The sequence below is a fragment of the Rhopalosiphum padi genome, chromosome 4 (assembly GCF_020882245.1).
Source record: "Rhopalosiphum padi isolate XX-2018 chromosome 4, ASM2088224v1, whole genome shotgun sequence".
Lineage (NCBI taxonomy): Eukaryota > Metazoa > Arthropoda > Insecta > Hemiptera > Aphididae > Rhopalosiphum > Rhopalosiphum padi.
Genome location: NC_083600.1, coordinates 39,805,348 through 39,829,826, shown reverse-complemented (window position 1 = coordinate 39,829,826; position 24,479 = coordinate 39,805,348). Strand labels below are relative to the sequence as shown.

The window sequence follows — 24,479 nt, the reverse complement described above, 5'->3', positions numbered from 1 at the left end:
TAAAATTGTATAATTTAAATACTTTAATTAAATGTTTAAAACGCATAACAGTTAAAAATCAATTTCTGATATTATATTGTAATATGTAGCGTTGAAAAAGTTTTATAAAAACACAAACCGTTTACCTTTTTTTATTTAAACTTTGTTTTACATTTAGTTTTAACAATATTAAGATATCGTGTTAAAAGTATAATAGAAATTATAATTATATAAAAAGAGAGAAAAACAACACAATACATTTATCAATTAAATTATTATTATTATTATTATTATTATATAAAAACATAATTAATTAATGAGTTTAGTTAAATTATACAACCTGCATAGTTAAATAAGAATATGGAAATATAACTTTTTTTTATTGTTGAGATTTAGGATGTCAAAAGAGATGTTGGAAGTTTTAAAGGGGAACATTATGTGGGCGGATTGCAGCGATACATTATTAGAGTATTGTGTATCTTTTTTTAAAACTAAAATGTTCAAATCTTTCTTATTAACAGTAGTTTAAGCCTAACTCACGTTGATTCTCGCGTATTAATTAATTATTTTAAATAATAAATATTCATAATGTGTCACTTCCCGTCGTTATTAAAGCATGATTAACTCCTTCTTATTATTGTATTTTGTTCGGCTTCTTTTAATAAATATGTTACACGGCGTAATGTATAGGCAAAATAGGAACACATGTGCATAGAATAATTATTTTACATGTTAATAATATGTTATAATAATATACTATAATTTATAATAAAAAGTAATAAGATAGCATTATCTTAAAATTTGCATAATATACATAATTATATTATTTTTACATTGACATGCGTCTATATTATATAATTTGGAGTCGATTTTCCTTTCCCGAATTGCATGATTTTATAGTGATCTACATAATTCTATAATCTCTGATTGATTAATGGAAAACGGGAGTTGTGTAGTATGAAAGAGGATATAATATTGTTTTCAATTGATTAGCTTTGGTTCTTAGCTGGGATTTTATGACCTTTTTATCAGCTGAAGCTGTATTTAAAAAAAATATTGTTCACTTAAATAACAATCGCAGGCTTATATTTTTTATTATCAGTCATTATAACTAAAGAAAAAAAAGTTGGTTTTTTTTTATTATAACATCAACAAAAAATGTAATACTAAATGAGATGAGATATTCGATTTTTGTATTTTTTTTTTCGTTTTAATTTTGAATAAGTATGTTTTTGTGAATTTTATAAATGCACTTTAATATTCGACGATATTAAGATTTTAAGACTTCAAAAACATATTATTCTTTCTTATATAATCCGTTTATTAAAACCAGGATGCTTGAATATAAAAAATGTTTAATTAAATAGTTTTTATCAGGATTTAGCACAATCGCTTAATTTATATTTACATTAAATGGCAATATCAAGAAAATGTTAAAACCTCTAATAGGTGCATACAAAATAGATTAAATCATAATTAGCCATTGAAGTTCTTTCAGTAAAATTATTATTTATACCTGTGAGACAAAATGTCTTTTTTAGTTCTTTTTGTATAACTACGAGTAGTTACTTGATGCAATATATATGTATACATTGATAAAAAATTAAAGTAAATAATTAGCGTACATTTCTTCTTATAATTCAATGTATAAAACAAAACATATATCTAAAAAAAATACATTGATAATTACTATTATATTTATACGAAAATACAATTATTTTTGGAATTATTAATTAGACGATTAATTTAAGAGGCCATATCTGTTTGACAAATTGCCAAGAGGTTCTTATTAATTTATTCCCATTTATATTTCAAATATCATTCAGCGAAAATGTAATTGTATTACGAAATTATAAAAGTATGTAGGAGTAGCTCTACATATTTTTAATTGATGCGTTTCAAAAGTATTTATATTTAAGACATATTTTGTCTCTTTTAATGTTGTAGAGGGATAATCAATAATAATTATATTATCAACATTTAAATTTCAATCAATAAAATTAATTTCGAGTATAATATATGCCTTTATTCATTATATCAACAATGAAAACTCAAACTTATTTTCTTAAATCAATATTATAAATCATTAATTCCGTTGAGTTTATAAAGTTTTTCAATAAATAAGTAATCATAATAACTTTATTATAGTGCATAAAATTGTTTTATTTATAAAAAAATAAACACGACAACGAAATCATTTTATATAATTTTTTTATGAATCATATAATAGCTGTTCATAATTTATTACACCAAAATAATATATTTCTAAAATGTAGTATTTTCAACGAGTGTGAGTAAACGTGTTTATTCAGTATAGCTGTTACCTACGGTTTTGCTATCACCTCAGGTGTCTGAATAATTTATTGCCGCACTATTCAAGTGTGTTGTTACTCCCCACCCGTACATTATAGTATTTACTATTTACTATATTATTATTTATTACACTAGCAGTCCACAGTTCTCACAAAACGTTTTTATAAGTTATTATATTATATTATGCTCTATTTAGTATACTAAGTATTATACATTTATAAAATTTAATTTAAATATAAGTGCATATAACTATAAACTGGTAATAAAGTATTTTTCGTCCGCCGTTCTTCATAGATCGTAGATTTTTTAAATTTTTTTTTTACCCGATTATCATATTATCAATTTCAAATATTCTTTTTCGCGTGTGTGATAAACATTTTTAAATAAAGAAAAAAATTAAACACTGGAAAAAATAGCTACCGTGGTTTTTTTTGCATTATTTTTTACAAACGACCATTAATTATTTAATGTTGAAACAGATCACAGTAGGTAGTATTTTTAAAGTAGACATTTTTGTTAAGAATAAAATATTAGGGATGATAACTAACTTAAGGTTCAATATTACCAATACTTTTAATACTATTGTACTCTTGTTTTCATGATATGACTTACTTAAGTATCATTTTACCAAAATTAATGAGGCATTAGGAAAAAAAACCCAGAATTCAATATTGGAAAACTACTTGTATAACTTTGGTGAATGGAGAACAATAAAAATCATTGTAGATGATCTAAATTTAATTGTAGAAATAAATGAAAGTCTTTGAGCCCCGAAAAAATAATATTGGGAATTCAATCACAACAATGGATGTTAAGTGGTATATATATCGATATGCCAATGAATGTTTCGTTTTGAAGAGCGAATACTATAATACCAATCATTAACCACTATAATAATAGACCAGGTTCCACATTGTTTTCTGACAGTTGGGAAGTTTATAAGATTTTATTGATCCCAATACAACCATAAAGTTTTGTAAGAATAATATTAGGTTTGGCTGAATGGGGTAAAAAAAAACGTAGTTTGAAGTACAGATGCGGAAATTAAAATTAAATGATAGTAATATATTATTTATATAATATTAAATAGGTAGTAGTTGAAATAAATTAGTTGTTATGTGATGTTGGTTATTATTTCCTGATTAAATAAATACCATAACATGTTTAATATTTTATTGATTAAAAAAAATAAATTTTTTTACAAATAAATGTAAAATTAATAGAAATAATGTATTGCTGCATTTGTAAATAATCCGTTGTAAACGGATTAAAAGACAATAATATGGCTTTTAGATAACCGCTCGATGTGATAACATAAACCAGTAGATACCGTATAAAATAAATATACTTATTTAAATTACAAATTATATATTATTATTATTATATATATATATATATTTATACGTATTATGTGAAATAATATGTTTTTGATTAAGTTTTAATAAGAACTCATAAAATATTAAACAAGTATAATTATACCCCTATAATTAAATACTTAATACAATTATTGTATACAAAACTAAATAGAATTTAAATTATTATATATTTTCATTATTTTATATTTTTCAATTACCTATTTGTAAATTGAAATAAATTAAAAATACAATATATAAATGACAATTTAAAATGTCATGACGAATTTTATTATATTTTACATTTGCGTTAATATATAATTATAAAATTGAATGAACAAATTTTTTGCATAAAAAAAACCCGAATGAAAAGCAACATCTATAAAAAATTATTAAACTAACTTTCATCACAATAAGAGAACGACTTGAGAATTATTTTAATTTTTTGATATCACAGAACAAAGTTATTCATTAATTTTGTGTTTTTCAAACTCAAATAACTTATTTTGCATACGATTGGCAACGAATAAGTAAAAATGACATAGCGTCTACACAATCAAAGTTTTCCGAATTTATAATGAGAATTTGCAGGCTTGTAGACTATTGTATATTATAACTTTATGACCAGATCGGCGGTCACCCGCCCAAACTATAAGTGTATGCAATTTTCCTATCATACATACCTTTATTATACTTGTTGCCGATAAGACAATATGAACGATGTTTTTAACATCTCCAAAATAAAACATCTATATAAAAAAATATTTGAATAACTAAATGCTACCTATAGATAAATTCAATTTTATTCCGTCTGTTTCCTACGAAAATAGACCATTTTAATGCTAATAATATTGTACTGATTATACTAATTATTGAATTAAACTTCTAAACGTTTATTTGAATTATGCATACAATTTTCTTGAAAAGGACTTTTCCACAATTTTTAAATTAAACTCCTGAAAATTATAATAGAAACCTTTCAAACTTAAATAATTTTAAATATTAAGAATTTTAAGTCGTTACAATACAACGATTTTTGTACAAAAAATTATATTTTATTACTTTTTAAACGATACCAAACATTTTGATTTCATTTTCTGGAACAGAATAATATTCGGAATATTCGTACTATAAAAATCAAATTTCGGATAAGTAAATTTATTATACTAATTAAAAATGTTTAAAGTTTTTTGATGAGCTGAATGGAGTGGTACAGGGTTAACTCCGCAAAACGTCGGTTCACTACGCTTCGCTCATCTTAACTTTGAATACTATTATAACTATAATAAACTAATTGTCCGAAATTTTCCGGGGTACCTACTGCCGTGTCGCTTCAGCACGCTTATGAAAACTTTAAATTAATACAATTTATTCTGCATAAGTAACTCAGTACTCATAAAAAACTCAATTTTTATACATCCGAACGCAGTCGTCAGAAAAACATTGAGACAATGTCGTTTTGGACGAGTTAAAATGATGTAATAAAAAAAAAAAAAAACAAAACGAAAATTTTTCCAAAACGTACAGTTAGGTCAAATACAGTTTTTTTTTTATATATATAAATAACCGGTGTCGTCTCTGACGTAGTCTGCCGGCACGTATTATGCGCGTGCGTATTACGCGCTCGCTATAATAATAACAGCATTATCCGTGCATCTCTGACCTGTGTGTGTGTGTGTGTGTGTGTCGCAGGTGCCGTCGTGGCCGTTTGGGTTGACCATCTGCAAGGTGTCCGAGACCACCAAGGACATATCGATCGGCGTTACCGTGTTCACGCTGACCGCGCTCAGCGCCGACCGGTTCTTCGCCATCGTGGACCCGATGCGCAAGCTGCACGCGTCCGTGGGCGGCCGCCGGGCCACCAAGTTCACCGTCACCGTGGCTGTGACCATATGGTGCCTGGCGGTGGCGTGCGCCGTGCCCGCGGCCACCAACTCGTACGTCCGGCAGTTCCAGTACAACAACGTGACGCTGTTCGAGGCGTGCTACCCGTACGCCGAGGAACTGGGACCCACCTACCCGCGGCTGGTCGTCGTCATCCGGTTTCTGGTCTACTACGTGGTGCCGCTGTCCGCCATCGCGTGTTTCTACGCCATGATGGCCCGGCACCTGATCCACAGCACCAGGAACATGCCCGGCGAGGTCCAGGTGAGTGATATTACTATTAACACGCGTATAATATTATGTAGCAGTTAATACTATCACGTTCCATACGCGCAATATAATATGATCTCCGAGACTTCACATTATAGACATCTCATTAGGCAGTGAGACGTACAAGTTTAGAGCCTACAGATGCATTAACTCAATGCGCATTGAGTTAGGCCAAGAGTTGGGCGCATATTATAAATGCATTTTTAATTCGTATTAAACGTTAGTGAGCATCTATTATTTAATTCGATTCGTCAAATACCACGTTTATATGCAGCAGCTATAGTGCGCATTAAAAATTCGTTCATATGTAACTCGTATATAACTGCTCCATATAAACGTGATAAAATCGAATTAACTCTTACCCCGGGAATTAAGAAATGCGTATAAACGCTTTAATGCGAATTAATATTTTAAAGTATAACACATATTTTTTAACTGCCTTAGTGAGCCAAAAAGCGATGAGCGAAAGAAAATATTGAAAAATGAAGTTATTATTTTATCGAATATAATATTTGATCTCATGCAGCAAAAATACCGCGAAGGGAATAGATTTCGTACCTAATTAACGTAGTTAAGCGTGTCATAAATCATTAATTTATTATTTTATATTGAATGTGATAAAAATAATAAAACGGTTAAAAAATAAAATATTCGGTTATCGTACTCCGACGACTAGCGGCGGTGGACGGAATATTTTTTTTATGTTTTTGTCGCCAAAAAATTTACTTATATAAGAATTTAAAATTGACCGAATAGTTCCTGTATGTCTTTTTTATTTCGTTCTCTAGCCGATCACTATAAACGCTTAATATTTTAAGTATGTACCCGTTTATCTGGCCATCTGGGTTTACAAAACTATATTTGTGGTTGACCTATATATTATGCTGAAATCCATTATTATTCATATTTTATTAATATAAATTATATTTTTGGTACTTATATTTTACAGTAATTATTTATAGTATGATTGGTATTTTCCGGCCGTTAGGTTATGTTAGGTTTACCGGCTACAACGATGGAACGATAAACAAATAAATTAAATATTTTAAATCATCTGTGTATAAGATGTGAAATATGAGAAACGTATAACCGGGGGATCATTCCATGCCGTTCCCCTAGTTTCACGACCTTATAATAATTATCTTATTAGGAAATGCACGACAACGCTTTCCCGCGTCTACGATTTGGCCACACCTGTCACCGCTGTAATATGTATACCGCCCGTCCACTTAAATGTTTATCAAATATCATCCACCTATCTGTTCACTCCACTACGACTTGATTAAATTTTTATTTTTATTTTTATAAAGGTTTAATATTTTTTCTTTTTTATAAAAATATGATTTAATATTTTTTCCTCGTTTGTATATAAAACAGTTTCATTTTTTTTGAACTACTTAAAACCTAATATTTTAACTATTGAAGCTCATGGTAAATCAAAGTTAAAAATAAAAATAAACACAAACATAAAAACAATTAAATACACGAGTTTATGTTTATTAGTTACATTGTGGTACGTATAAAATTATGTAATAATGATTAATGGGTGTCCAGCGAGCAAAACTCACATGCCCCACGAAAAAATGAAAAATGTGAAAAACCAAGAGTGAAATATAAAAAAATAAATACATTTTCCCGATTGCTGTTGTGATCGGTTAAATATAAAATGTAATAAAATATGTAACTAAATTATTTTTGTATTATTCATAAGTTTTTTTCTTATTTTTATTTAGAGATTAGAGATGTAGTTGGCCATTCCTGTTATATAAACATAAAAATCTTCAAATTTGATTAAAAAAAGTTATCGATGAATATAATACAAACTTTTTGTATAAAAACTTTATTTTGAATTTAAAATAAATATTATTTTATTCAGAAGGTCACAACGTAGCAATATATTCTAGAATAATTTGAAATGGATAGCGTCCAAAATTTGGACCTGAACTTCAGCAGCTACCTAGGTCAATAAATGTTTGTCGATTTCCTACACTGTTTAAATCGTAAAATGTTTTATTACACTATAATTGGATATCGGTGATAGGTGGACATTTTTTACTAGCGGTCGTGTGGAAAATTCTACAGGAGTACTGTTCGGTATTTCGACGAGGAACGCGTTTCGCTTACTTACATGTAGGATTATAATAGTCCTCTCTTTTCATAGTGGTTTTATTACGATCGCAATTTTTTTTTCTACTGCGAAATCTCAAAAACGTGTCTACAATGTTAAATTACTATTATAGAGCTAAAAGTCATTTATGGGATTTTTTTTAGGATAGATGGAGGTTATTGGGATCAATTCTATCGCTATTATAAAATGATATGCCATATACCTCTATTTTTTTCAAATTTATTGTCATCTATTCGTTCACAAAGATTCTTAATATATATATATGTTTAGTGAACAAATATTATTAAGATCTTATTAATGTTTACCAAAATTGACGGTATAAACAAGTGAAATTTGAAAAATACACTCAAAACTCTCTGAAATATGTAAAAATATACTAAATAAAACATATTTTAATAACATAAAACGTGATTTTATTTTACGACGACCCTTGTTATGTATTTGAAACAACAGCTGTCCGTACCGTAATAGATATACCAATGACATAGGCTTTTTTTTAAGCTTTCGTTGGAAATTTATATTTATATAGTGTATTATTTCAAGATGACATAACAGTGCAGATTTTTAAATGAATAGGTACATTAAAATAATAACAGCAATAATAATATAATTATATTATAAAGATTCTGACGGACTATTATTAATTATAATCATTAAGTACATTTATCCCAATACAGTAATATCTCCGTAATATTAACTGTGTAGTTTTAAATATTTAGTGAATAGTCCAGCTTATATAATTTTATTATATAAATATTACGAAAATTAAAGGAAATTGCACGAAAATATTGTAAAGAGCGGAAAACGTACGGATGTAAAATGCACGCCGGCCTTCTACAATACTTCTTTCAATTTAGTAATAATTCAGTGTAGGTTATTGCCGCAGTTGAAAAGTTTCTTATTAAACGAATTATCCTATAATAAAGATGCGACATCTAAAGCCTATATTGTTTATTAGAAATATAGTTGTATATATATATTAATATCTCTTTTTTTTTTTAGTTATAGTAATAAATCTACAATCTGTACAAAAAATAAAAAAAAAACGTAATAAGTAAATATGAAAAACACGTACAACAAAAATTCTTCATAAAATCTTTTGTAGGTACACGAGATATTTTTTTTAGTGGTTAATTTATTCAAAGATTTTCTTTCATCAATATTTATAATACCGAGCGCCAAATTTCGTTGATGTTATTCAAACGTTGAAACGACCAATTAATGTAGTTTTAACAACGCGTTTGATAAAATAAAGATATTTGAATTATCGCATTAAAAATTGTTTTTGTTCGACGAACTATATGCTACGAGTGCAGTATTCGACAATCGTAAACCTTACACCCATTCTATTTTTGCTAAAGCCGAGTTCTGTCACTCTGCGGAAACTGTTATTGAGGAGGAACGTATAAATCTACTGAAGTATAGATCAGACGTCGTCAATTTTACGACAGTTAATTGACCCACTATCAGTTATATATTTCTGCAGTTCCGCGATAAACCCGAAATCCTAATAACTTTTACTACTGACTAGTGTCGATCGACTAGAAATATAAGTATATATATATATATGCGATTTATGATGGTAGAATTTATTTTCTTATGATATGCGATTATTGCACCCTAGCCGTTAAACTTTTTACGTTTGCAACCGAAGTTTAAAAATGATTTTATATTTATTATTTATTTTTTTTCCCAGACATTTTGTGGTTTTTTTCTTGCTAGTGATATTACTGTTATATATTTTATGTTGTGATCCTGGATTGCCGTTATCCCCCTTCGACGGTCATACGAAAGACTAAACATTATTGTACACAGCATTATTTACACATTACTATAGGGTTTTCGGCGTATTACACTACAATAACGCAATTATTGAATACTTAACATACAACTGTCTGAAACATGTGTGGTTGAAAATTACGAGATAACGATAACGATAATTGTTTTTGGACCAACCCGGTCGAGAATTTAGAAATCCTCATACAGTCTATAAAATTTAATAGCGTAAATAAAACCGACTTTCAACTGCACAATAAATTAATAAGCCTATCCCGTCGCGCACTTACGTATACGTAAATATACTGATGACCCCTTAACTCTATTACACATTGATTGTATGGCAACACGTTTTACCCAGTTTGATCTCCTAACTGTAGGCATAAACTATAAAATTATATACATATTTGTTTTATAAATTGTTTAATGCTTATACGAAACTGTCAGAGATATTTAATCATAAAATATTTTACATACCTATAATATTATGTAGTTTCTGTTCTACAACTACTAAGAGCTTAAATATTTGATTACTGCATCAAATGTATATTTACATTTTTTCTTATCGTTATTTTATTTATTTTGTGCAGATAAGCTAAAAAACAAATTTTAACTAGAATATTTTTTGTTTAAATAAATTATTATAATAGAATAAAACCTAAATTATATTGTATTATTTCTTCTTATACTTTTGCAGACTATAGAAATGATGGTAGAAATACAATTTTACATTATATTTTGAGATAAAAAGATAAATAGAATTATGAATATCTAGGTACGGCAGTTTGGATGGCGTGCAATCGGAAAAACATTTTTAAGACTCAGAGGGAGTGAAAAACATAGATTTCGAGGTTTAAATTTTAAATCCCAAAGGAATTTTGGACCTAAGTTTTTATTAGAATAATATTAAAGAACCAAACTATATTATATAAAAGAAACATGAAATTTAAGTTGTTAAAATGGTTCAAATATTATAATGAACAATTTATCAAAAAGCACATTAAGTATAAATAGTTAATAAGAGGAATACAAATATATTATGTATAAAATCATAAAATCTGTTGTGGTTTTGGTTTGACCGTAATCCCTGTTGAAGAAAACCATAAGTTTTCAAAATCTTCTGCTAGTACTACGTCTGAGAAATTATTTAAGATTATTTTTCTATTTACATTAATTATATAATTTAAAATATTGATCGCACTCTCGAAAGAGAAATTATAGGATTTTTGGTATTTAAACAAACAGATGTACAGAATTTATGCATTTTAAACTAAATTTTGCTACCTATTCCAAAAACAGTTAACACAATTGATAGTAAAATATAATATCTAAACTTCATAATTCTTATCTAATAAATCGTTTTAAGTTTGATACATATTATTAAATCGAAAAATACGTCATCTAGTATAGGAATAGGATACCTACATTATGTAATTTAATCTCGTCAATAGTATCGTACACCTCATAAGTGCCTTACACGCGCGTTTAATCGTAGACTGCGCGCGTGCGTTGTGTATGAATCACATTATAATTTATAAAATGTGTGCTGATTTGATCATTTTCACAATAATGAACACGAATTATGATATTTGCTTCTTGGTAGATATAACTGTTGATTTTCAAAAAAAAAACATTTCAAACAAATACTGGGTTTTAAGCTTAAAAAACAAAAACAACATCACTGCAACGCACCAATACGCTTTTGAGTAATTTTCTGATTTCTGTAGACATAACATATTTACGATTTTTTTTTTATCCATCTTAGCGTTAATAAATAGTAGATGGAGCGTAGCGCAGATACCTCCAGCCGTATGCATCAGTTAATTTATTCTTTTTATCGCTAATATGTGTTATTTAAATAATTTTTAAATGTAATTTTCCTTGTAATTAAAAATAATTTACAAACATACAGTGTTGTTTATACAAAATAATAATATCAAATAGACGAAACGCGTCTGATTGGAAAATACGTTTTGAAGTAAATACCTAAATTAAATTCCAACCAGATATATTTTAATCACCAGTCGTGAACGTTGAAGAGTCAATAATTACGATCGACGTTAATCCTACAAAAAAAAAAAAAAAAATCCATTAATTGACAAATTTAATAAAAACGAACATTTTTTTTGTATACGTTCTGACTGCTGCAGCAGAACAAAATAATATCATACTTTCACGTGAGCTATGGCCTATGATATAAGTATTTTGTTTTTTCGAACCATTAATTGGTGCTGCACGGTGGTCGGGATGATTGGATATCGTCCAAAACATACATAATATATTGGATTCACGGGCATATCTCGCTATAATATTCCGATGTCTGTGTACGCGTGAGCTATTGTGTATACTTTTTTATTAAATATTTCACGCATTTCAAACGTCGAATCCCAATAACATGTAACGTCCCGCTGAGGAACGTTCGCGGGCAACGACACGACGAAAGTAATAAAGGATATATTATTATCTCAAACAAATATTAGAACAATAGAAGCCACGGGGTCCATTTGTAATCGATTGCCCTTTGGGGGGTACCTATATACTGTTGACCGTATACATTGCTCGAAATTGGTAAACGGTTAGTGTGTTTATGCGATCCCAAGACAATTGCGCGTTTTCTATTAAGAAACGCATCGCGCGCGTGTATGTGTGTGTGTGTGTGTCAGATGTATAATATTATTGTCTTCGACATATTGCGCCAAAAAACCTATAGCCAAGCCAAAACCATAATGATATTGTATATTCGTGTGAAAATCAGCATCATACAATTGTGTGCGGACCTTATTAAATAATATAACGTTACTTATGCGAATTTCGTTTAATATCCAATTTATTTCATTAATAATTAACACTAAATATTAAATCGATTATATTATTCTACTTTATCACCATATAACACATACAAAAAAGGGGGAACTAGCGGCTATATATTATATATATTTATAAAACAGATGATATAAAATGTAATCACAATAGAGAAAATTATTTAATACGAAAGTTTTTTATTTAGAAATATCTGAAATTATTAGTATTTTTTTTTTTTTTTATTGGTATAATAAATTCGAAATTACCCTATATTATTATTATAAAATAAAAACCAGAATTATTTATTCTAAGATATGTTTATTGATCTATACGTCAAGGCCAAGGATTTTGTGTGTCCCATAAAATTATATTTATTATCGATACTATAAATAAAAATGTAATATTATATAGGTAGGTACGATTTACTATTTCTAGTCGTTTTGTGTTGGATTCAAAAAATTGTATGTGTGTGTGTGTGTGTGTGTGTGTGTGTGTGTGTGTGTGTGTGTAAATAAATCTGCGATTATTATTTAATCGGATTTTTCAGATTTCCCTGAAAATTGTTCATTGTTCCAAAATCTTATTAAATCCCATAGGTATTTATTTCACATCTCGTTACAATTCAATTATCCTGGATAACAATCAACAATTGAAAAATGGTCTAATCTTTCCACGGATTGGTGATTGTCTCTTAATACGTATTTGTCGTGAGCAAAGCTCGCCAATATAACTTTTATAAAATAAGGAAACACGAACATATTAGTTCTTAATGACTTGGCCATAAATATTCTTCTAGGAAAATCTAATGATACAACCATTCGTTGTGTATTTATAATGTTAAGTTTATTTACAAATTACATCAACGTTTATTTTAAGCTAATTGTCATTTTGTTGTATAATTATAATTGTGTAATCTTATAATATAATTAATCGCAATTGTAAAGCATTGTTATTGTTTAACGAAATTATCTAATAATACAAATTATTATTATTTTTGTCAACAATTTCAATCTTTTTTAAATTCAAATAGTATACACAACCCTGTAAATGGATCATGTTAGTATACTTATTCGATAGATGCCATTATTGCTTATTTGATTTAAGATTAAAAAAAAAGTTCGTAAAATCTATTAAATACGTCTAATGCAAACTATCGAATAATGATTATTGATATTTTAAAATTTAATATTGGTGAAAAGTATAAGGTTATGTGATTATTGTTTTATTGATTTCCAATAATCACAACACTAAACAACAGCAATTTATTTCGTTAAAAACATATGCCAAAAATGTTACCGTTTGTTTGAAATTTACTGTTGTTTTTAGCGTGGGCACATTATGAGTAATTAATGAAAACATTTATGAAATAAAAACATATAAAACTAATAAAAAAAAAACTATTTAAACTCTATAATCATAATCAATACATTACTTGTTTCGCTTAAAATGTACACATACATATTATATAGATATTATAATTATGTAATACCTATACACTGTTTCATAACTAAATTTTAATGTTAATTTAATATAATATAAAAGAGTAATTTTTTGACAGGCTCTAAAACTTATATACATAATATATATATATACATATATTTTATTTACTAAAAACACATAAAAAAAAATTGACGTAAATACGCAATAATTTTCTAAAATTAATTATTTAATAATAACACAAATAAATAACATATAATAATGTAAACAAAACATAAATAAAATAATTGTTATCATAGTATCATTGTTTTTAAATAATATTTTTTTTCCCAAACGGTCAATTGATTTTGTTTCAATCTTGTAGATAAATTAAAAAGCATTTTCTGTCGTTCGTTTTGTAAATTAAATAAGTATATGAAAACAATTTGAACTAAGGACGACAACTGAATTTCATATGGTAGCTGCAATTGATACTGCTATACAATATTTTTTTTTCGACAATTGAGTGAAGAATTACTCACATCATACGATACCAACGTGGATCAAATTAATGGTGTAATATTGCACTCAATATTAATAGAGCTAAAAAAATAAAAACAAAATTCACGATCAATAATATTATTATAAGGGCTACAGTTCGAAAAAAGTTCAATTAAGTGGGTGATGCTCGCGAAATCATCTTTTTGATTAAAAAAAAAGATTCACCGGATGTTTTCACTTGATTTGCAGGGACAGCTGCGCCAAGTCCGAGCTCGGAAGAAAGTCGCCAAGACCGTGCTGGCGTTCGTCCTGGTGTTCGCCGTGTGCTTCCTGCCCTATCACGTGTTCATGCTATGGTTCTACCTGAACCCCAGGTCCCAGGATGAATACAACATATTCTGGCACGTGTTGCGCATCGCCGGCTTCTGCCTGTGCTATAGCAACTCGTGCATCAACCCCATCGCCCTCTATCTGGTCAGCGGCACTTTCCGCAAGCACTTCGACCGGCAGCTGTTCTGGTGGCTCGTCAAGACACCGGGTGGACAAGTCACCGAGTCCAAGAACGGCTACATGCGCCGGAAAAACGGCACCCGAGAGAAGGACCGGACCATCAACAACGATTCGACCACCATAGCCAACGTGCAGTTGAGCACGTTTACCAGGCGGACCGCGGACACGAACCACACCACTACCACGGCTACCACCACGGTGCTCATCTGTACCGGGCTCAACGACGCCAACACCATTATATAGGTACGACGATGGCAATAGGCCGTAGAGTTGCGTAGTATAGGTGGGACCTCAGCAGTGGCGTGAATTCCGTTTGCAATAGGAGAGTGCGAGAGTTTCGTCTACCTCTCCCCCCATATTACTGTGGCAAACGAAAAGCCGACAAACTAACCTCGTTTCGTTTGCTGCAAATTAATTTTCACTTAGGTTTTTATCTCGATACGATTCCCGTTTTACATAGATACATAACTTGATATTATGTATCAGAGACAAAAATAGCATAATTTTATAGCAAATAAAAATAAGTGAGGAAATAATCAAAATATATAGAACCTACCACCTATCTCAGTGGCGTAGTTTAAGATTTTTATAGACAGAACGAACAAATTAAATGACAGTTTTAAGTACTGATAAAAGCCAAAATCTTAGTTGAAAAATCAAAAAATATAAAATACCTAGGTTTTTTCAGAAATCATTCATAAATAAAAATACGCGTTTGGTTTTGAATATTCTTACTCAGTAGATATATATTTGTATGTATATATTTTAGTATACTAACCTTTACGTACAGTGATTTCAGAAACAAAATTATAGTACTATAATAGTATTAATGATAATATCTTTGTTATACATGCCCGCAAATAAATATTTGAAACTGTGATACCTAAATAAAAACCACTTATTTTCGTTTAACAGAAGAAGAATAATAAACAGTAATTGTTCGCACTTAAAAACGCATTATATAGGACAGGTATTATATTATTATATTTCTACGCACAACAAACACACACACACACACACACACACACACACACACACACACACACACACATACATACACACACTACTTACACACACTACTTACAACATTCTGTCTACGTGGTATCACATCGTTTATAAACTGCCAACTCATTTATATTATTTTCGAGCTAAAAATATATAAATATTAATATTATTATTAAGGCAACAATATTATTCCAAAAGGCACGATATTAAAAAAACAATAAAAGTTGTATTTTTTCACCAATAACAAATCCCCATCTACCCCCCCCCCCCCCCCACAAACTCAAATGACGAATTCTACGCCACTGAGGTAGATATCAAAAGCAGTAGGTGTTTTAATGGTGAACTGTATTCAGTGATTTATGATTTTAAATTCAAAACATACTCCGCTTTCCCCTACTGGTTTTATATACCAAAAAAACCTTAAACTTTAAATTACCTTCTAAACTTTTTTGATATATCTAAAAATTATTTCTTAAACTTTGATCAAAATCGTTCGAGTTTTTTTTTTTGAGTCTATTATCTACATATAAGGACAACATAATAACTATTATAGAAACACAATAAATTAAGCATTATTTTATTTTATTTAAAAAAATTCAATATCAACACATGGCATGTCAGCTATAGTCTCCACATTTTTTTTTATATAACCAACGAAAATCCTATAAATAAGCAATAAATTATTCAATTATCGTGAGCCAAAATTAAATTCATAAGTAAGTCATCTATTACAACCTATAGAAGTTGAAAGAATAAGCTTAAAACACTCTTCAATTCTCAAAAAATGTATTGATATAAGTTTTGTTAAAATCATTTCAGTAGTGTTTGAGGTTACTCGACGATTAAATCAAGATAGTTGAACTATGTCCTATTTTAAAATATGAATAAATTTAAAATAAAATTGTACTAATGATTTTCGTTTGTTCTGTAATAGTTACAATAGAAATAAAATTAGTGTAAATCTTTATAAAGACCTCTTACATTTTTTTTTTTGCATAAATAACTTAAAATATACACAGCCTAAACATTTTATTTAATAATACTGAATTTAAATCAAAATTTCACTCAATGGAATGTACTATTATCGTCCGAATTTATGTTAATCTTACACTGTGAAATTTATCCAAATGCAAATGACCTCGACAAAATATGTATTTGCGTGCTTTATGATATTATACATATTATTATATGTATATTATGTGTATATAGTAAAAAGGTACTATTTTGATCTAGAAAGCTTCTAGTAAAAGCCCTCGGTATCTGTAAATTTTTTTCAATCGTCGTACACATGCAGTTTATAGTGCGTACATACATGTTCGGAATAAACCACTCGATTTATAATGTTTACACAATATTATAATAATTGATATTGTGTATTTATGTTATTTATATTTATGTTCGGGATATGTTTGCTATGTGAAATCTGATTAAATTGTACCTACTAATTTTGAATTTTACGCATTCAAATAATCCGTGATATTTAACCTATTCATTCTTTTATATACACTTATAATAACTAATATTATAAGACTACTACTTTTTCAAGTGTTTTTTCTTTTATTTTGATAATCGATCAAGTATTTTTTTTTCTCCTAACAGACTATATAATAATATTGATAAATTTCTAAAATAATCTAAAACCAAATGTGGCCACAACACCAACGTGCCAAATAAATAACTTTTTTCATCCTTTTCTTGCATTTTTTTTTTATTTATATCGATGCTTTACCTAAATAAATTAAGTATTTATTTTTTTTTTTATTTAATTAAAACGTCAGCATTACAAATACTAAATAGATGAGTGAACTTGAATAGAAGTAAGATAAAATAATATGATCCCTACTGCAATGCAAGGTATATTTACAAACCGGTAGTTTTGTATTAAACGTTAACATTTTATTTTTCTGTCAAAAATAATTGTACGTTTTTGACATACAATATAATGTACGTACTTTTACCTTTTCATGTCATTTAACTGTGAATTCGGTCACCTTTAAATAAAAAAAAAAATACATCTGTAACGATAACAAGCTAATAGGAATTGAAATTCTGTCAAAAAACGGAATTATGATAGTGATAAAAGCGCAAAATATCTGAATTCAATTTCTTCAATGAAATAGCTAACGACGCAGAAGATAATATTCATGTCTCGTTTCGAAAAAGAGACAGTGTTCTCGAAGAACTACGAATTTATTTATTTTTCATTCCGTTAGCCAAATAATAAATGTATTAAACTCATTTATTTTATAATGATCTTTTTTTTTTTCAAATTTACCATAGCAGCATTTCCGTCCAGTTGTACAGGTCCGTATTATTATAATGAGTATATTCTCACGCGAAATGTCTGAGCCATTCAAACGGCTTACTTTAATGGTGATGACTATTTAAATATAAAAATATTATTACGCCCAAGAAATATAGCACTGCGTATTTGTGTAAAATTTAAATTTACATAAATTAGCAGTTATGACGTTTGTGGAAATTGTTTAATTCTTTTTATTTTCTCGTTACCATTTAAATTACATGTTATTGAACATTCCTACGTCTATTCTACAAACGTTAATTTTCGGTGATAAATTTGAGTTTTTTACGAGATTATGATCGGGAAACTATCGTAATCATCAGACTTAGATGATTATCTCTATTGTTAAACCTTTAATTTTAATAAGTACATTTCAATTATACATTATTATTGTTTTATATGATTTTATGTATTTTACAAATAGACACTGTCTCAACTATCATTTAACAACGGAACTACGTCATTATTCTGGGCATATTAGAACATTTCAATTCCGAGAATACCGAGATGAATATATATATTTTATACAGAAATATTCAGCAATTACAATCATCCCCGTTTTATCCTTTAAAAATGAATTTAAGAATTCGATTTTTAATTTTTGTATACTATTTAAAAAAGTGTTCTGTGATGAATGATGATACCTACTCATTTTTAAAGCAGTAAAATAATTTTTTAATTAGTGTTAAAATAAGAATAAGAACTTTATTTTTTGAGTGTTTTAACTTTGTATACTAAGAATAATAGGTCCCTATCTTCTCGATAATAAATTAATAATTATGAAAGATATGACAATTTGAACATATTAGTAATATGTTAATCCATAAACATTTTATAATTTGTGAAAATTGTCTAATTACATAAAATAATACATCCAACATATCATGCATTTTATATTTTTTAACATCATTTATAAGGGCTATAAATATCCCTGTAAGTATTTACATTTTATTTTTAAAACCCAAAAATGTTTTGATCAAAAATAAAAAATATGTTTTTTTGTCACCAAAGACTCCTTAGAGGCTTAGAATACAATAGTATTCTAATATGACTAGTATAAAAATCTAAATATTTGAAAATAATTGTATCCTTAATATATTATTTAAAAATGCCTAAAATCAGAATTCGAATAAATTCATTATTAAAGAAAAAAGTGGGGTATTGTGCTTGTTGTACCAACGCTATTTATCCAGATTTGTTATATTTGTTGTATGATTATGGTATGTACTTAATTTAGTTGTATATTTAATATTTTTACTGCTTCAATATTGTATATATTTTACTATTATCACGATGTAGAACTATAAATTTAATTTTATCTTGTAACAAATATATTAATACTACCTAAGTAATATATATAATAATATTACGGGGATCGCAAACAGTCCGTTTTTTAAGGAATACGTTACTGATCATTAGAGTGTATGCAACAACTATTGCGTAACACCGCATTGTTTTTTTTATTTACAACATGTACTTTTTTATTTTTATAAATTTTAACGATCGTACTGTTGAACATCAAACACAAAAAACAAAAACAAAATAAATATCAATTTATCTTAAATTTATTTATCACAATTTTAATTAAATTTAATGAATATTTTAATTTATACAATTTTAAGATTTTAAAAACAAATTTACTGCAGGTTAAAAATAAATAGATATCAACAATTAGAATTTCGAACTCAAGTGAATCTTAAAACAAAATGGGTACTTTTTTGTACTGATTAATAACAGTTTGCAGTTCCCTATACCTATAAATTATAACGCTATAAATTTGTTAAAGTATAATAAATACATGTAATTATGTAAAAATGTTGCTTTCTATATATTTTGCTGTGAATATTTATTACTATGCTACCTACGATAGCTTTACGTATGTGCTCAATTATTTTCTATATGTATTTTATTTTCTATGGTTAAATAAATTATTTAAAACTCAACGGGCGAGCAGTGGTTAAACAAAAATATATAACGTCTACGACAAAGTATTATCGTCGTTTTCCCTTACGAAGCTTAACAAAACATAGGTCCGAATAGCATTAACTATTATTGTCTAATGTAGAATAAATCTAATGTAGAAAATTCCAACTGCAATAACTTTATTTCATACATGCACATAAAAAATCCGTTCCTTCTCAAGTTCCATACTTAAAATAATATTTTCATAATATTGTTATGTCGTTGGTGTTCAAACTCGACAAATTCTATAACGTATAAGATTTATAATTTAACATAGTTTTTCTAGTCGTTATACCGCTGTATACAGTTATGTTAAGCAAATAATTTTATTTCGGTTTATCCTATATGTCAAAACATTTTAATAGTAAAAATAGAACATAACATCTGACGTGTATACGCATTTCCACGAAAGAAAATATAGAATAATGGCAAACGAGTAGCTTGAATGATTTCAATCATATGTTGACGAATCATTTTTAGGCAAACCCTGTAAGTGACACTTATTGCAATCCAAATTTCCCTACGGGTTTTTCGAATCGTATATAACATGTATATTTATAATATATAATAATACAATTTTAGAGACATTTCACACATTTCAAGACGAACAAGTTTTAACACTTATATATAACGTGCTATTGACGTGAGTGTTTCAATGTTATTCCATTATTTTTTTTTCGGTCACAGACAAGAACATTATTTCAAAACATAATATGTTACGTCTATCCGTTGACCAAGTTACCATAGGTGTTCGTTGTCACGTTGACACTTGGTTGCATTTAATATATGTTGTCATTCGATATTAGGCGCCATAGTACCAATTTGTGCAATATCGTGCATAATCTATGTGAGGCAAAGCTTAACAGAAATGAACTTAAATTACGCTCCCAACGATTTCAAAACAAATCTCTTTTATTACTAAACCTCAATACGTGTATAGAATCATTGATTATAATCATTGTGAGTTATGGATTCGGGTATTTTAATTTATTATGCAAAGGGTTACTTGACTCAAATGCGTACAAAAATATGATATTAAAAACAATGACATTAAATGTTAAATAATAATAATAAAACAAGGAGTACCGACGAATAAAATACCTGTCAAATTCCTAAACGTAGACGTTTCAGAATTCACAAAAATAAAGTATATTTTTAAACCCGTAATATATTGTCTCAGTGTTGGTGATATGTGTTATGTTTTATAAAAGGTTAAAATAAATTTCCTGGATTTTTTGTGATTCAAATTTATCTTATGTACGATATCATTCAAATACGTTTGATTTATTTTTAAACCATACCATTTATTTTAAAACAAAAATATATTATACAAAATATTTTTTTTGCATTATATTTATTCTAGTTTTGAATAATAGAGTTTTAATACAAACAAACTATACTTTGCTTGCCTGGTAAACTATTATTTATAATAAAAGCAAGGACTTTTATACTTTGTAGGCTGTATAAAATCATTAAATAGGTACCTATGTGTTCAAAAATATACACTTTTACACCATAACTTCTGAAATTTAAATAAAAATTCTGCCAACAATAGTTACACTTCTTATTTATGGCTGAAATTAAAATATGTTCTAAAACTGTCTTTTGAAACAAATGCAATCATCTCACTGTTTTAGATCATTTAAATCATAATAATATCTAAATGTATGAAATATTCAAAATATACACTAAAAAATTGTCAAAAATGTATTAGCTTCATTATTCAAACACTTGATTTATTGTGTACTTATATGCCAGAAGAAATTTACCAATGCATGAAAGTCCTTGCTCAATTTATTATACTTAGTAGGTCTCATAGACTAAAATGTAAAAACCTAATCCTAAGTATACAAGTTTTTTATATTATTTATTGCAAGCATCATATCATTAGCATTATTATAATTTTATCATGTATAATTTTCTAAAATTTACAATTTAGTAATTTTAATAAAATACTATATAAATAGCTTAGATTAGCCACTTAATATATTTACTATGAAATGTGTAATAATAATAAGAAATTTAAGTTAAAATTGCTGTAAATGTTTTAGTATAATAACAATAAGCTTGTTAATGATTACAGTAGTTAGGAATTAGTGGATAATAAAAATGTAATTGTTTTACGTGTATATACTCAAATATTATATTATATTAAAATAATACTTTAATTTGTTTATTTATTTTTTCACACACACACACACACACACACATAATCGCACGCATGCCTACATTTTATATTTTAAATAATCAGCTGATTTAAAAAAATATAAAACAAAACAGATGCTTTACAATAAATTTCCAATATTTAGGCAATCTAACAATTTATTAATAATTATGTGAAAAATATTGCTGAATAGATTTTAATAGCACCTTAATCAACAAATATCCTGATAATATTTTAGTTTTTTCGTCAATTTCCTAAACTCCAAAGTAACTGTTACTATTAAAACTTCCATTCACTGAAAAATTTCGTGTATTATAAATATCAAAAATAATATTATAATATTAGTACTGCACAAACATTTTAAGGGTATAAGAACTATTTTATAAATAACGATATTTTACGAGAACCTATTACACAACTTCACTTATTTTTACTTAATATAAAATTAAATAAATAAAATAATTGAGTGTATATCAATGAAGTTTGGGCGTCAAGAAATGGAGGAAATGCCTTGAAAAATCAATTTCTCCGGAAATAAAAGACACTTTAATCAAAATATTTAATACATAGATAATATTTTTAAAAGGCATAAAATCGATTTCATGATGCTATTGTAACTCGACCTTTGAATATTATTATTGGTTACACGTGCTTATTTATGTATTTTTTATATACCTACACTTCATGCATATTATTATTTATATCATAAACGTATCTTTAATATCATCATGTCTAATATCCTTAGATCATAATATACTAGTATATGGTCTAAGCTAATATCATATGGGTTAGACGTAGGTATACTCCTAAGCACCTAATAATAATCATATTATTATGTATTTATGTATTTTGTGTTTTTCATATAATTTTTTATAATATGGGTTATTAAGTATTCCAAGGACAGTAACTGTTGTGACCGAAGTATTACGTAAAAATAATACCAAAACAAGATAAGCCTTCTTCATTTTCTTTCACATTTATTTTTCTTCCTGTACTAATAATGTTATTTGCTTTATTTTACTCAAAAAAACAGAATTAAACTCATTTATTATTTATTATAGGTTATAATATAATATTTATCATAACAATAGATTAACTTTAATGCTTTTTGCAAATATAGAACTGTAGATGTATTTTGATATAGGCTTGCATTTATCATCTATCTATAATATGACTATATCTATTAGCTATCGTGTTATATCACGTCAACAGAAGAGATAGTCTATCATTGGTCGTATACTATATAGGTAATAAACAAATAATCATTCATCATTTGACCCCGATTATTGTAAACAATTATTCAATTATTTCTGATATAACTTTGAACATTTAAACACATCACTATTATTGTCAACAAAATGTTGATGAACGTGACGCAAACATTCAGTATCAATTAATAACTTGATTTGAACGTATATATGTGTAATTTCAATTATTGAAAATAATATACAGTTAAAATTCAAATTTTTATTGTTTACAACTGTTTTCTTTTAATTTAGTTGACTTGAAATAATCCAAACATATAATTTATTATTATAACCCAAATTGATCCAAAATATTAAAATTGTATTTTGATATTAAACTCGGACAGCAATTTAAAAAAATATTATGTCAACATAAAAATGACAAAAAATACAAGAAATATTTCCTAATATTGAGATCATTCAATTTTATTTTCGTATTGTTTTTCATTAAATTTACGTATATCTAATTTCTGTTTCATTACAAATTTGATTTTCTAACTAACTATTGAGAATTCGGTTAAGTTCGAGATTTATAACAACACTTATCACCAAAAACATTATTACAAAATTAAATTAAAATATTATAGAAGCAGATAGATAGTATCGACAAAGTACGAATCAGAATCTTTGAATGCACTATATAAAAAAATGCATGGAACTAATTGGAACATAATTTGGTGTAATGTTATATAAAAAGTCGTCATGATTATTTGTATTATTTAATACAATTATATTATTATATTTTCATAGTTTTGTATTTTATTTAAACTACACGATCTTTCATATTATAACGGTGTACATTTGTCACACACTGAGCACGTATCTAACTTCCATACCAATTTTTACCGCACATATATTATAGTTAGATTTT

At 27.4% G+C, this 24,479-nt stretch overlaps 1 protein-coding gene across 5 annotated transcripts in view; it reads left to right on the top strand.

Annotated features, from left to right (window-relative positions):
- LOC132929954 (neuropeptide CCHamide-1 receptor-like) overlaps positions 1-24,479 on the top strand; it is a 142,986-nt gene that overhangs the window by 88,077 nt on the left and 30,430 nt on the right. For 4 of the 5 annotated variants that reach the window (XM_060995611.1, XM_060995610.1, XM_060995606.1 and 1 more), the window contains 3 exons: positions 5,337-5,792; positions 14,671-15,174; positions 18,663-22,360. In XM_060995611.1, the coding sequence (XP_060851594.1) occupies positions 5,337-5,792; positions 14,671-15,174 (960 nt within the window). In that variant the 3' untranslated portion in view covers positions 18,663-22,360. Of the gene's footprint in view, positions 1-5,336; positions 5,793-14,670; positions 15,175-18,662; positions 22,361-24,479 lie in introns of those variants that run through there. The other variant, XM_060995608.1, reaches the window with a different exon arrangement.